The following is a 15,812-nucleotide window of genomic DNA, read 5'->3' on the forward strand; positions in this document are numbered from 1 at the left end:
TAGTGGTTTCCCCAGTTTCATCACTATTGTGTCTTGCAGTTTCCTTTCTTATCAAGGGTCTGATTATCATGCATGTTTCAAACCAAAAATTGCCTGTGTCTGTGTTCTAGATCTATATGAAAACCTCACAGGATTGGGGGTGTGTTTGGAAGTTTTGCTTTTTGCGGCACGGTTTTTTTGATGAAGTCCTGTCTGGAGGGCTTCAGGGACAACTGTGAGTTTCACTGGGTAGCGTCCGCATCCGCACCGCTCGCTTAACCCACTGTTGTTTCCCAGACAGCAGCCCTGCCTTCCTGTGCCACTTGCGCCTTCCCCTTCTCACACCTTCAAAAGTTCACTTTGTTGTTGCCGTTGCTCGTCTTTCCTCCCCAGTTCCATTTGTTTCTGAGAGTACGTCCAGGCACTAATGCCCCCCCTCTGGCTGTTGCTCTTTTTCTGCAGAGGGAGAACCGGAGATTACAGGAGGCCAGCATGAGGTTGGAACAAGAGAATGATGACCTTGCCCATGAACTAGTAACCAGCAAAATTGCTCTGCGGAATGACCTGGATCAGGTAAACCTGTGGTTCCCTAGGCAGAAGTAAGACTGGATGACCTCCTCCAGGGCAGGGACCAAGCTGCTCTCAGACGGGCTCCCAGGGCTTGCTTTGTACTTGACACTGAGTCAGCTGCTTGGTGGGTGGATGACAGTTGGGAGGGGACTGTTCTGCTCAGTGGAGAAGGTGGAAAAAAAAAAGGCAAGCCTTTAAGATACTCAGCTTTTCAGTCCTTCCACATAGCATGTGCAACATACTTAAAAAAACACCTCTAAGCTTCTCTGGTGCCTATTCTCTTAATCTGTATGTTTCCTAAACAAAGCTGCCAGCATCATTACCTGAGATCATCACTACCAAGAGTATACTAATGCTGCACCAACATTTCAAGACATCATACCTTTTGTTCCAAAAAGAATTCTCATTACAGTAATTGTGAGGATTTTATATGAAGCCTGTACATTGAGATATGTATTGACTTGAGAGGCATCCTAGTAGTTCAGAGCCAAGATTGCCTGGGCGTGAATCCTGGTAGCACCACTCACTAATCATGCGACCCAGGGTCATTCTTAACCTGCTTGTAGGTTTTAAAAAAATGTTTACCTCCTAGGGTGATCTGAGAATTAAGCGAGGTAAAGTACTACAATAGTCTGTGTTCCATAAACCTTAGCTGTCACTAGGGAGCCCTTAAATTGTTTAATTTTCTTGTCCTTTCCAACAGTACTGCCAGCTTTAGGACTTACTGTTTTTCTATTGTTGGTGTCTTTGGAAATAAGTGACAATAAAGAAAAAATCTTGTGCATATTTAAAATTATCACTTTCTTTTCTGACTTTTAAATTTAAAAAGTGAATATTCCCAATGGTGCCAGGTCAGAAACATTAGGCTGTTGAATCTGTTTTAAAAAAAAAAAAAAAAAAAAAAAAAGACGTTAACCTGCGCTCTCACGATGCACGGACAGTATTTAAAGTACGAATTCACTAATGATGGGATGTTTAAAATTGAAGGGACATTTTTAATGTTTAAAAATGGTCCACGCCACACCTCCTTTTTCTCCTGTAAACAGCTAATTTTGCAGCTCAGAGGTTTTAAGAACGGTAAGATGGGAGATAAAACCGCTGTTAAGGAAAATAGTGCTGAAGGGGGAAGAGGAAGCTGAAGAAGTCAGCACTGAATGGAGTTTGAAAATCAAACAAACACTGTGCTGTTTGGGACACAGGATGTAGAAGGTGGAAGAAGCAACCCCGTGGTGGTGGTTGGGGGCAGGGAGGGAATGGCCCTTTTAACTGCAAACCCCATTCAGCCAGCCTATTTGCAAGTTGTTGGAGGTGGTATGAAAACTGTGCAGCTAAGAGGCAGAACCAAAGAAGGTAGAAGGGTCCCCATTCAACAAGGACCACACTCAGCCTGCCCTTGGCTGTTGTGTTTTTGTAGTAATGAGAGCGTAGTCGTGACTCAGTACTATAATGAAATTTGGGGTTCCATATTAGCTTTCCAAATGGCCTTGACTGACCCTTGATTCTGTCATCTTGTAATATTTTATCCATTAAAAGTTTTTCTAAGATGGCTTGCTGAGTGAAAAAGTTTCACACTAAACCTGTTGTGGTAATCATTCCATGATATGTGTCATTCAAGTCATTATGTGTAAACCTTAAACTTGCACATTCTCTATGTCAACCGTATCACAATGAAACTGGAAAGAAAAAAGTTTTAAGCAATTAGACTCAATAGTGATGCACTGAAATTAGCTATAAAAGGTTGTAAATTGAAAGTTACAAGGGAAATGAAGTTCCCGTTGTGGCTCAGTGGTAACAAATCTGGCTCATATCCATGAGGACTCGGGTTCGATCCCTGGCCTCGCTCAATGCATTGAGGATCCGACGTTGTTGTGGTGTAGACCGGCAGCTGCAGCTCTGATTTGACCCTACTCTGGGAACTTCGTATCCTGCAGGTGTAACCCTAAAAAGACAATTTAAAAAAAAAAGTTATGAGGGGAAGGTATATGGTATATATCATCTTTAAAAAGGTTGAAAAAATAATGAAATTAAATATTTACTGAGTGCCTACTCTGCGCCAAGACCTTTTATTTGACAGTTTGAAAGCATTGTCTCATTTAATCTTCCTAATGACTCCATTAAGCAGGTATTTTCATCTTTTGTTTTATAAATGAGGAAACTGACACATATAGTCTGACTTGGAAAGCTATCCTAAAAAAAAAAAATACAGATTTGCTCAAAGATATACATGCAGAGTAGTTTACTGCATTATTGCAAGAATAAAAAGTAGAAATATATGTCCAATAGATGGAGAGGATGAAGGTGTATCTGTAAAATGTCCTTTGGAATAGTTTTAAAAGACAACAGGAAGGTAGTGATATATATTTTTTAAAACAGTACATTTATCTATATATAATGTTTGTGTCTAAATCTCAAGGAAAATGGGCTGGCATAGAGCAATCTATAGGAAAGGAAGCTGGAATATACCTTGATAGGAAAAAGGCCTACAAGAAAATACATCAAAATGTTGTAGCTAGATCTCTCTGAGTGATAAGAGTAAAGCTAATTTTTTTTGGCCACACCCACAGCATGTGGAAGTTCCCGGGGCCAGAGATCGAACCCATGCCACAGTTGCCACTGTGCCACAAGGGAACTTCCTGAATCTAATTTTTATGTTCATCTTTATACTTTTCTCAATTATTTATCTCTTATATGAAGACCTTAAATTACTTAACCACCCTTGGCTAAGTAATAATATACCTTATAACTTTTTAATCATCAGAAAAAATATGTTATTTAAAAAAGTGTTTCACCTCCAAAAAAAATCTATTTTTGGATTAGTCTAAAATGATTGCTAAGTACTCATGAAATAATTGCTTATTGAGTACCTCGGTGCATTGTGGGGCTACTTAGTCCCTGAGAAAAGATTCCTCTGTTCCTTCATTTGTTCCTTCTCTTTGATTTCCTCCCTTCATACCTCTCTTTCTTTCTCCTCTTAAATAAGTAGTTAAGACCTGCCTTTTGAAGTACATTATCTAGATGAAGGAATAAAAATTGCTATTTCATTGAATTGCTAATTCAAAAATTGCTGTCTTGCAGCATCTGATTTTGCAGTTCCTACCTGAGCCATGTTTATTTATAAGTGGAAAAACTGTCCTGGAGTTCCCTGGTCATGAAGCAGGTTAAGGACCTGGTGGTGTCACGGCAGCAGCTCGGGTTGTTGCTATGGCATGGGTTCAGTCCCTGGCCCTGGAACTTCCACATGCTGCAGGCACAGCCAAAAAAAAAAAAAAAAAAAAAAAAGAAGAAGAAAAAGAAAAAGCATCCCTGCAGCTTAAGTGTCCTGCCTCTCCAAGCCTTCAAGGAAGCGAATTAGCCTAAGAGAAAAAGTACTGGCTCGGCCTGCCTTCACCCAGTTTGTCCAGTACTTTTCCATTTCTAGTTTTCCTTTTTTTATTTTTAATTTTTTAATATTTTTATTGATTGACAGATTGGTTAATTGATTCTGCTTTTTTTTTCAGGGCCACATGTGCAGCATATGGAGGTTCCCAGGCTAGGGGTCCAATCAGAGCTAAAGCTGTCGGCCTACGCCACAGCCACAGCAACAGGATCTGAGCTGTGTCTGCAACCAACACCACAGCTCACAACCTCATTGTTCCTAGTCGGATTCACTTCCGCTGCGCCACGACAGGAACTCCTGCATTTCTAGTTTTTCAAAATCAAATCTGTTAGTTCGAATCGCAAAACATTGGCAAACATTAAACAAACATGAAAGCAAATTGTATTTGAGCCAGTATGTAAAGCAAACAAACATGAATTAGGTAACTAGACACTTTGTAAAAAGTAAGCTGCTTCTTACCTTTGTCATTTAGAGCTGGCTTCAGGCTTCCTGTGCACCAGCAGCTCTTCATTTTTCTCTCAGACAGAACCTTCCCTTATGACAACTTGCCCTCCCTCAGACTCCTTAAATGAGGGCTTCTCAGTGATTAGAAATGAAAAAAGATACAACATTTCCATTTCAATTTCTGTCACTTCCTGCTTTCAGGCCCTTCCACAAGCCTGAAAGACACACAAGCAGTGCTTTCCCACTGCAGACTGGGCCCAGGTCCCTGCTGACCAAAGTTCGACAAGTTCACATTAAAGCAGAGGCTGCATGGCATCAGCGGCACATTCTCTTGTTTTGTTTTATTTTATTTTATGTTATTTTTTCTTGTCTTTTTGTCCTTTTTTAGGGCCACAGCCACGGCACATGGAGGTTCCCAGGCTAGAGATCTAATCGGAGCTGTTGCCGCTGGCCTACACCAGAGCTATAGCAATGCCAGATCTGAGCCATGTCTGCGATCTACACCACAGCTCACGGCAATGCCAGATCCTTAACCCACTGAGTGAGGCCAGGGATTGAACCTGGAACCTTATGGTTCCTAGTTGGATTCATTTCTGCTGTGCCACTACAGGAACTCCTCTTGTTTTGTTTTAAATTGAACGACTGCCTTGGCTAATTCTTTGAGAAAACTAGGGGTCCAATCAGAGCTGCCGCTTCTGGGTGCAGCTACAGCTTGTGACAATGCAGGATCCTTAACTCACTGAGTGAGGCCAGGGATCGAACCCATATCTTCCTGGATACTAGTCTGGCTCATTACCACTGAGCCACAATGGGAACTTGGGGAAAAGCATTTCTGAAAGTTCCTCATCCCTGCTGTCAGAGCTGAGCCTTCTGAGCAGATTCTCAGTTGGTTTGTGATTTAATCACAGGCTCAGCGCTTGTGTCTCTCATATCTATGTCATAGAAGTTAGACAGTGATTAGAAGTTTCCCTATCAGTGAGGCATTGTGAAATGTTGGAAGATAATAATGACAGTGATCCATTCACTCACATCAAATGATGGTGAAGGTTTTTATCATTTAGGCTCAAACATGGAACTGGAGTATGTGTTTAGTATTTATGTTCCTGGAGATTCCCTTTAACATTAAAAATGGTTTCTGCTTAAATGAGATGCAGAGGCTGGCTGTACAGAGAACCAGAAGACCATTTTTAGAAGAACCAAGTTAGTTCAGATCTGGTTCTATTCTGATGAGCAGAATCATTCCTGCCTCACTGTTCAGCGTGGAGAAGAAACTCAGGTGTGGCGTCCTGGGACTCTCCCCATGCGGGACCCACAGCAATTTCTGCAGATTGGATCTGATAACAGTAGAAATGGAGTGAGGCCGCCTGACCTTGGCCTAGTGAAGAACATGCAGTAGAAAATGTGTACATAAAAATAATAGCACCCACCTTCTTACTTAAAGTGTTTATCAAAAATTTCCTCAGGGGAGTAGAGTTTTTTTTTTTTTTCCCTTTCCTTACAGACATTTCCAGAACTATAAAACATCTAGATATGCTGCAGAATTTCAGAAGCTTGTTGCTAAGCCTCAGGATAGCATTGACTATTCAGAAGTTTATAGGAGGCCCATAATTTGGATAAATCTCTCTTCCAGAAGCCCAACTTAGAAAATATTTGTTTCAGAGTGTCATAATGTGTATTATAAAAGGACTGTTCTCTTCATGAAATGGCAACTGCTGGGGGCATGGTAAAATGAGGTCAGATTGCAATTTTCTTTATTAGCAGAGCTATCGCCTGGACGGTCTGGGGTAGAACTTTAACCAATGGGCTGCTGTGGTAGGGAGACAGATTTGGTAAGATTTTTAAGAACACTGATGCCATCAGGAAAGCTGCTCTTGATTTGTACCTGGGAGACCCTCTGTCAGAGACTTTGGGGACAATTTCCTGCTTTGTGAGTAAGGTGTTATCAGGCTTGCAACTCCAGAATTCTCAGTTTGGGGTTTCCATAATCTACATCAGGTATTTTACAGTTTATTAAAACTGAACTTGCAACATACATGTTGCAATTTTTGAGACCCACCCCCACTTTTAAGATGCCCTTTTGCTTGTGTAGATTTATCTCCCTAAAATCTAATGTGTTAGAACCAATTTTATAGTCCTTCAAAGGGACTTTTTCACTTCAAGTACCCAACAGTTCCAAATTATCAACAGAGCTAAAAGCACTGGGCTATGGGACATCAAGAACTGGAAGACAGATCAGAGAAGCTGGAATGTAGTTTCTCTGCCAGGATCCAGCAGACTGTGCTGGCCTGGCCATCTGGACATGTGGGAGATATGGCGAAACACAGACAGAAGGCCACCTGGCCAGTTTTCACGATTACTTGGACAATGTTTTGCTGCTGTCTGCCAGGGATGGCCTCTTCACATAGCTGCCTCTCTTCTGTGTCTGTGGTTTTCTCTGCTGAACTCATCCTGGGGGCCCCCTCCCATCTGCTTCTCTAGTGACTCAGAGAACCACATTCATTCACTCATCAGATGCTTAAGGAACACCTGCTCTGCACCTGCCCTGGGCTCCATGCTGGAAATACAGTGATGAGCAAAAGAGAGGGGTTCCTGCCTTCCTTGCAATTGATTGGGCAAGTCACGTAAATGACACACGCCGTTCGTCACTACAGATCACGCTACTTGCTATCAAGGGAAACACCAGTTTAGATGGGGGTGGAGAGCCGATTAAGGTGGGGTGAGTGGACAGGGCTCAGACCCACAACCCTGCAGAAGCAAGCTTGAAGCTGAGACTAAAGGGTGAGCTGAGGGCCCTGACAAGCAAAACAGACACGCGTTAACTAAGTTACATACACACAGTGCTCTGTGGTGAATTTTGGCTCTGTATCCAAATTATGAGCAGGATACTCCATAGAAATACAGTCTTTCCTGCCCGGCTTCCTGATCCTTACTTCGCTTTTCCTCAGGGATGTGTCTATCATGGTTTTGGGTCTTCGTTTCTCCTTTCTATGCTCAATGCCATTGTGAGTATCCTGGTAGACCAAGCTACTTCAGCTGGACTTGGAAGTTTCTCACCTAACTGTGGTCTGTGGATCCACCTGTCTGCTGGTCCTCTCTAAATCCACCCCACGGGCCCCCAGTTGGAAGCCTCCATGTGAGGCTCCCCCGCTTCATCCAGTCGGTCGGCACCGTCTCAGACTGAGTGCTGCTGTGACATCTGATCATGGGGAAGAAGCAATGGGAAAGCGCGTGGGCTAGGATGCCATTCAAATCTGAATTCAGACAGTGGCTCTGATCTTAGATGTGTGTGTCCCGGTCGGGTTATTTGATCCTCTCCAAGCTTTGTTATCTGGAATATAATTTTCACTGTGAGGAGGAGCAATAACGTGTGCCAAGTGCCTGGGACCTAATCAGCCTTCAGTGAAAGCAGCTACTACCCCCAGAGTGAGCGAGAGGGAAAAGGGAAGGCTTCCGGTAATGTTGGAATGGTAATAACTGGAGATCAGGGGAAAGTATCCACATGCTTCCTTCACCTTCTTTATGACTGTGCTGTGCTTCTTATCTGCAGGCAGAGGACAAGGCAGATGTGTTGAATAAGGAGCTCCTCTTGACCAAACAGAGGCTGGTGGAAACTGAAGAAGAGAAGAGGAAGCAAGAGGAGGAGACAGCTCAGGTACAGGCACGGGTGGGCTTGTCTCTACACAGGTGTGTGGGTACGTGGAGTTGATTCATACTCTCCACCAGAAGTAAAATTAAATTTATGCTCAATCAAGGGCAATGTTGAAGCAGCACACGTGAGTAGCACTGAGTCATTTCTTTCGAAGGGTGTTCGGAGAAGAAGCAGCGTTTCCGCCCTTGAACAGCTTTTAGGAATTTGCCTTTACTGAGGTGTCTAGAAAGAGTGTTGTTTTTTCTAAGTTTAGGAACTTGGAATGATGATCTAGGAGCTTTGACAAATCTGCAGATTTCGTGTTGTGTCTCCGAGATCATTGACTTCGCTGAAGTCCTTTATAAGAATTGTTAAACCAAGAGCCTACAGAGAGCTCTGCTGGGGGCTGCCTCCATCAGTCACGCTTAATTTTCCTGATTCATGCCTTAGAAGAAGGAGCACCAAGGCTTCTGTTCCTGGCAGAGCACTCAGGTCTTATTCCCTGGGGGAATTAAAAAAAGACATCCTTTGGGAACCAGCTGTGAAGTTAGTTCCCTTCAGTGTTCATGTGCGTTGGGAGGCCTATCAGCTGGAAGATGCTGCCATCTCCAAGAAGCCCCAGAGGTGACAGAAGGGGCGCTCCACCCAAGGAGTCCAAGCTTCCAGCTTCCCCGAGGAAGCGCAGGCTGCTTCAGCAAGGTCCTCCAGCTCCGTCAGTCCCAGCCAGGCCTGATTAGCTCATTTATTTTAACGTGTTTCATTCGGAGACATCCATAACACTAAATATAAAACAGAACACAAAACATTTCAAAGGCTGCTATCCAAGCAACCAGAAAAAGTTCCCGTAAAGTTTTAATGAAGGGATGTGTCATTTAGCACCTCCTGGGATTTATAAAAAGTATTCCAAAAAAAAAAAAAGTATTCCATGACTTTTTTTTTTTTTTTTAATGATGAGTCTTAGCAATTACTGTAGACCAAGATTTTTTTTTTTTTTTTTTTTAATGTACTCAAAAAGGGGCTGATTACTGAGTTTGTCCTGGGCCTTTTGATCAGTTTTGCTTTTTTTTTTTTTTTTTTTTTTTGACGTCTGCTTTGTGGGGGCCCACTTTGGTACTTAAGAACAAGGCTATTAGCACATAAATTAAATCCATGTTTCTCTCCTTTGTATGTTTGTGTGTGTCCTGTTTTATTGGTGTGATTCCCCTGTGAGTGAGGGATTATTCTCATGTACAGTGTAGAGAAATTCAGTGAACTTAACTCAAACCTCTCAACTGTCTCTTCACCCTGAGTCAGTGGGGCCTTATCACAGCAGGGAAGAAGGGTGTGCTTGATGACTTTAACTTATGTAAGACAGAGAACAGAGACCAATACAGACATCTAAGTTTGAATCAATATAACCTAGAAAAGCACTGAGAATTTAGAATGTAGCATATGTGAAGAAATTCAGAAATCTGCTAATGATAAGGCTAGTTATAAACTGCAATACCTTGTGAATATGCAATTACAGAATACACTCCATTCATAATTTGGGATGTTGCAAAGCAGAGCTCATTTATTTTTTCTGATTATGTACTTAAAGATTAACCAGAGTCGGGAATTCCCATTGTGGCATAGCAGCAATGAAACTGAACTCCTTGATGTTTTGTTTTAGACTCTTATAAGGATAAAGATAGATTCTGAAAGTAAGGTTGACACTTTTTTTGAGTTTTTAAAATAAATGTATTTAAACATTTAATAATTGTATAGTGTACATGTCCTGCAGTCATAAAAAGGTTGTTTGGGTATTTTAAAAATTGAAGTATACTTGATTTACAATGTGTTAATTTCTATTATATAGCAAAGTGAATCAGTTATACATACACACAGACACATATTCTTTTTTTTTTTTTCTTTTTAGGGCTGCATCTGTGGCATATGGAAGTTCCCAAGCTAGGGGTTGAATCAGAGCTGCTGCTGTTGGCTTATGTCACAACCATAGTAGCAACATGGGATCCTTAACCCACTGAGCAAGGCCAGGGATTAAACCCACATCCTCATGGATAGTAGTCGGGTTCTTAACCCACTGAGCCACAGTGAGAACTCCTATACATTCTTGTGTGTGTGTATGTGTGTGTGTGTGTATAATTTTTTTTTCTTTTTTTTCTTTTTAGGGCCTCACCTGAGGCACATGGGGGTTCCCCAGCTAGGGGTCAAATCAGAACAGCAATGCCAGATCTGAGCCATGACTGCAACCTACACTATAACTCATGGCAACATTGGATATTTAACCCACTGAGGGAGGCCAGGGATCGAACTTGCAACTTCATGGTTTTTAGTTGGATTTGTTTCCACTGCACCACAATGGGAACTCCTGTATATTCTTTTTAATTATGGTTTATCACAAAATATTGAATATAGTTCCCTGTGTTGTACAGTAGGACTTTGTTGTTTATCCATTCCATGAGTTTGCATCTGCTACTCCTAAATGCCAAATTCATCCCTCCCCTACCCCTGCCACTCCTGTGGCAACCACAAGTCTGTTCTCTATGTCTATGAGTCTGTTTCTATTTTATAGTTAGATGGTTCATTTGGGTCATATTTTCAGATTCCGCATGTAAGTAATATATGGTATTTGTTTTTCTCTTTCTGACTTCACTTAATATGATAATCTCTAGCTGCATCTATGTTGTTGCAAATGACATTATTTCATTCTTCTTTAAGGCTGAGTAGTATTCCATTGTGTATATATACCACAGCTTCTTTATCCATTCATCTGTTGATGAACATTTAGATTGTTTTGAATGGACACTTATTTACCAACGTATTTATAAAGTCTGTATATGTAAGTAAGCAGAAACAGTTTAATAATAGGATTGCTCATATGTCTTATATTTTTCAGGAAAGAAAGATATCTGTATCTTTGGAGATGAATAGATTTTTCAAATGATCAACATGCAGTTTCATTGGGAAAATGTATATACTTACAACTTCATTGGGGAAAATGTTATGTTGTCATTGACTGTGAATTGGGCAGCCTTGAATGTGGATGTTTGTGGACATGTGTTAAGATTTTGACTGAGTCTTGATGTTTCTCATTCTTATACTTTCTAGCTAAAAGAAGTCTTTAGGAAACAGCTAGAGAAGGCAGAATATGAAATAAAGAAGACTACGGCCATCATTGCTGAGTATAAACAGGTAATGTGCCACCTTGGGTTTTGTCACCATAAACGTAATTGTTCTGCTGTTTTCTTTGGAGAAATTTTGTTTTGTTTTAGAGTTTCCAGAGCAGTAACTGCACTGCAGTGATTAAATTTGTTGGCTCATTTTCTTGTCTGAAATAGACAGTGGTTGGACATGCTTGCTGATAACATAGGAAGTTTAATTGAGCAACACAATCTGTTGGCTGTTTACAGTGTTTGATAGATTTAGAGGAACAAGAAATCTTATTACCATTGGGATCCTGTTTCTGCCTTACTCAGAAGCTAATTTCCAACAGATCGCACATTTGCCTCTTTGCTAAACACTCAAGTTTAGTGATTGTATCAAAGGGCAATAGCTCAGATATCTGTGTGTCCTTTGCTGTCGCAGGAGAGAATGCGGGAGCTCTTTTTCCCACACAGCCGTGTGGCCTTACCCAGTGGAGGCCAGTGTTTGCAGGAAACCTCCTGTTATGAACTTTAAAGTGATCCGTTAGTAGGGAGGGGGCGCTGCTCTCCTGAGGATGTTTCCGGGGGAGCTCAGAAAGCCCTCAATCCGGCTCCAGTAATATCTCCTTGTCCCTGCTGGTCATGCTGAGACATGGCAAGGACCTCTCTGGTTGTTGAAAGACACTGACTGGACTGTTTTGGTTCCAGTTTTCCAGAATTGTCAAGGCACCATATGCCACCTACGTAGCCAAAACTTGTCCTGGGGTTTCCTGCCTCACGTAGGAGTTTGAAGTCTAATGCTTAACTTTTTTTACAAATGTGGGGTTTTTGGCTTATAAATGAAATGTATCTTCCTTGTGGAAAATTAAGAAAGTGCAGAAAAGCACAAAGAAAGCAAACTTCTCTTAATCTTGCCAACTAGAAATTATAATATACCGAATATGCCTCGTCGCTATATAAATAAAAATGTCAATGATGTCATTCATGCTTTTGGGGGGGAAGGAATTCATCTGTATATTATGAACAAATGAATAATTAGAAGACTGATTAGAAATAAGGCCTCAGAGCTGTGTTACTCTCTTTTATAAGCAGTGTGTGTGTGTGTGTGTGTGTGTGTGTGTGTGTAAATCTATGTATATTTAATGCCTGCTGCATGTGAGGCCTGATACTTTGGAGGACTAAAAGGTAAATTCATTTAATTTCTCTCCTCTGGAAGTTGATCTTGTAATAGGGAGGTAAACCCTGTCCATAAATAGGAGAAGAGGGAATTTATTACATATGGGAAATGAGGAATCCCTTCCTGGAAAAGGAGTGATTGAGTTGTGCTTCAGATGCTAGGTGAGGCGTGGGTATCTGGAGATGGAGGAGAGGATGGGAATGGTGGCAGGAGGGAAACAGCGTGTACACAGGCAGGGGAGGCGGGGCAGGGCAGGGGGTGGGGGAAGATTAGTGAACAAAGAGTTTTGTTGAACAAGTTTCAGGTATAGTAGAAGCAAAGGTGAGCTGGCGCCCAGCTCAAGGAAGATCTGCAGGAATAGGCTGAGGAATTTGCATTTGATTCCTTTTGTAGTAGGAAAGTGGCAAGAGCAGGAGCACATACGTGGCACTCTCTGTCCCCGTGAGAAATGTGTAGCCAAGTGGAGAGATGCAGACACAAAGACAGCAGTAAGAGGTGAACAGAGGAGTGTTCAACAGGTGAGAAAAAATAAGGCCCTGAACTAAAATAAGTAGTAATGAAAACAGAGAAACAGGAGACACAAAAGAGTCATTTTTTTGCTAGAGAAGGGAAAGCACTGGAAGTGATCCTGAGATTTTGAATTTGGGTGAACTAGGAGAAAGATTGATTAGAGATTAACCAACACAAGGAACACTAAAGACCCGGTGCAGTGGAACTTGCCATGGCTACACATGCATTTTTTTCATCAGTGTGTTAGTTCTTGGGTGGACGCCTTGTGCAGCTCTTCAAAGAGCCGTCCTTGGGGCTCCTCGTGAACATTATCTGGCAAGCACTTCAAGTGTTGTAAAGGGCAGCAGACCCATCTCTTTGAAGATAATTCAAAATAAAGCAGAATCTAACTGCCCTCTGTAAGTGGAATTGGCTGTTTGGGGCTATGTATCAGAATATTGGGGTTTAGTTAAAAGGGTATATGGCTTGCCAAAATTGCCAGAGAGAGTGTGTCCTTTCAACATAAGCCAATCTACGCCTATTTATTGCTTCTAGGCTTGGATCTGGAGAAACTGGAAACTGAACTCAGCGAGTGGTCCCTGGTCCCTTGACCTTTTTGTACTTTAAAATAAGACATCCCCTGACTGTTTTTTGTTGTTTTTTTTTTTCCTTTTTTTCCCAAATAAAAAATTCTTAAACTCAAGTTTAGCAAGGTTTGAACTTCCAGTAAAAAACACAAATTTAGGTGGGGGGGGGGTGCTTTGAAAGCATTTATTTCTGTCTATTCCTGGTATTGTTAGCACATTATATGATGGTGCTATATGAAGCCCTTTATATACATTTTTCCCCACCAATTAGCACAGCATAGCACTTTTAAGTTATGAGGAAACTGAGGTTTAGAAAGATTAGTGAATTTGCCCAAGGACTGAATGCTAGGAAGTCATAAGGCTGGACTTCCAGGCTTTTCATGTTATGTCATGTTGCAAAACCACTTGATTAGAGTTTTAAGTCTTTATTATTTTCTGGTCTTTTTTTTTTTTTTTTTTTTGGCCATGCCCATGGCATGCAGAAATTCCCAAATGAGGGATCAGACTGGAGCCACAGCAATGATAATATCTCCTTAACCACTAGGCTGCCAGGGAATTCCTTTACTATTTTCTGGTCATTTTAACTTTTAAAAAATTCACTCTGTCATTTCCTAGGGAAACTTTTATAATTGAAAACAGAAACTCTTTCTGTAGCTGTAGACAGGAGACATTTCTAGTTCAGAATTCATCAGATTTCTGCGATAGTACTTTGCCCAAAGTAGATACTCTGCAAAGATTCTGTAGTTGATTCCAAAGTGAGGACAGGATGTCACTGGAACCAGTCATGAAGGCTAGGAACAGAAGGAAATCAAATCTACCTGTGTGTTTTCTTTTTTTCTACTGATCGGGTTAGAGATGTGCTATACACACAGAACACTGTCAGGCTTTCTGCTCCTTGTTGCAGGAATAACTGGCATTTGCAGGGCTACCCATCTGCAAAAGTTCTCCCATCATCAGAGATACTGGAGTGATATATGCGTGGATTAACAGCTATCCGTGTACACGTGCTACAAGAGTCATCCTATTTTCTAGTAAAGAAGCTCTTTTCTTTCTCTTAGATCTGTTCCCAGTTGAGTACCAGACTCGAGAAACAGCAGGCAGCCAGCAAGGAGGAGCTGGAAGTGGTCAAGGTGAGGAAGAATGAACTAGTTATGTGATATAATTTCTTCCGAATTCATGTAGTCCTGAGTGAGTACCTGATAGGAGCATCCCAATAGATAATGATCCCTACCTCCCTACCCTTGTTTTAGGATTTAGGGATTATGGAGAATAAAATCTCTCTTCTGACTGGCGTGTGAGCCAGCTGAAAGGTTATGTTCCCTTAAATCTCATGGGTTGTCAGAGACAGGTAACATGAGAGGAGGTAGGGTTTCAGCATTGTCACAAGAGGGCCCTGAGCTTTCTTTTCGTTGGAAACCTGGAACCCTGAGCAGCCTGCGTCCCAACTGTGCCTGAATTGATGTGACTTCAGCGTGCAACTCATTTGAACCATCCCATGGCTCTCTCAAACTATGGATGCCAAGGGCACTCTAGAACTCAGCGGCAGAAAAGTGTTAGGTAACTGATTCTTCCACCAAAATTTTGGAGATTTGTTTTTAATGCAAACCAGTAGCATTTATTTATATGCTGCCCCCTGGTGGTAAAAACTTCTTGTGTTGATTACCTATTTGAAAAAAAAGTGTTCACTGAGTCTATAGAAACAGCCGTGAACCAAAAAGGATCAGTATTCCTAAGTAGTAATGTTGGCACAGCCAACCCTTGGAACCAGTGTTACAGAAACCTGATATATTTCTGCTTGAATGTATTCAGATTTACACTAGTACCTAAAGGCATTTTAGACACTGTAGCATATCATTTAACAGCTCGACAAGTTATTTAACCTCTCCCAAACTTTATTTGTATTCTGCAAAATAGAAATAACATTACCTACCTCAGAAGGTCAGTTTGAAGATTAAATAAGATAATGTATATAGAGTGCTTGGTTTAGTAGTTGGCACACAATAAATGCTCAGGAAACACATATTTTATAAGTTATAACCTGAAAATCTGAGACATGAGAACTGAAAATATGAACCCAGTTCTGAGAAGGTGACTTTTCAGGATTCAGGCCTGGGAGACATGCTTGAACATGCCTGAGGAAAAATTTAATGACCAGCTGCATATGGAATGAAGGAGAGGCTAATGGAAAGACTACACCAAAATCTCGAGGCCTAAATGGTGGAGTAACGCACAGTGACACAGGGGTGCTTTGTGTGTGTGTGAAGAGAGGAGTGTACTTATGGGTATGGACACACTGAGCTTGTCGTAACAGTAGGCCATCAAAATAGAAATATTCTGTAATATCTCTTCTCTCTAAACTTTCGAATGTTTTGAAAATATCTTAAGAAAACAGTAGCACTCTTGTTCAGTGCTCTGTGCTCAACCAGCAGTCCAGACA

General features: G+C 41.4%; 1 protein-coding gene across 2 annotated transcripts in view; it reads left to right on the forward strand.

The window, feature by feature from the left end:
* The window catches only part of RABGAP1L (RAB GTPase activating protein 1 like), a 657,995-nt gene that overhangs the window by 634,390 nt on the left and 7,793 nt on the right, over positions 1 to 15,812 (forward strand). For both annotated transcript variants that reach the window (NM_001444343.1, XM_084974329.1), the window contains 4 exon segments: positions 442 to 552; positions 7,917 to 8,021; positions 11,088 to 11,171; positions 14,434 to 14,505. In NM_001444343.1, coding sequence (NP_001431272.1) covers positions 442 to 552; positions 7,917 to 8,021; positions 11,088 to 11,171; positions 14,434 to 14,505 — 372 coding nt within the window.

Source organism: Sus scrofa, chromosome 9 (assembly GCF_054392235.1).
Source record: "Sus scrofa isolate SSC_HxYL_T2T_F1_AM1 chromosome 9, Sscrofa_HxYL_maternal_Yorkshire_Landrace_v2.0, whole genome shotgun sequence".
Lineage (NCBI taxonomy): Eukaryota > Metazoa > Chordata > Mammalia > Artiodactyla > Suidae > Sus > Sus scrofa.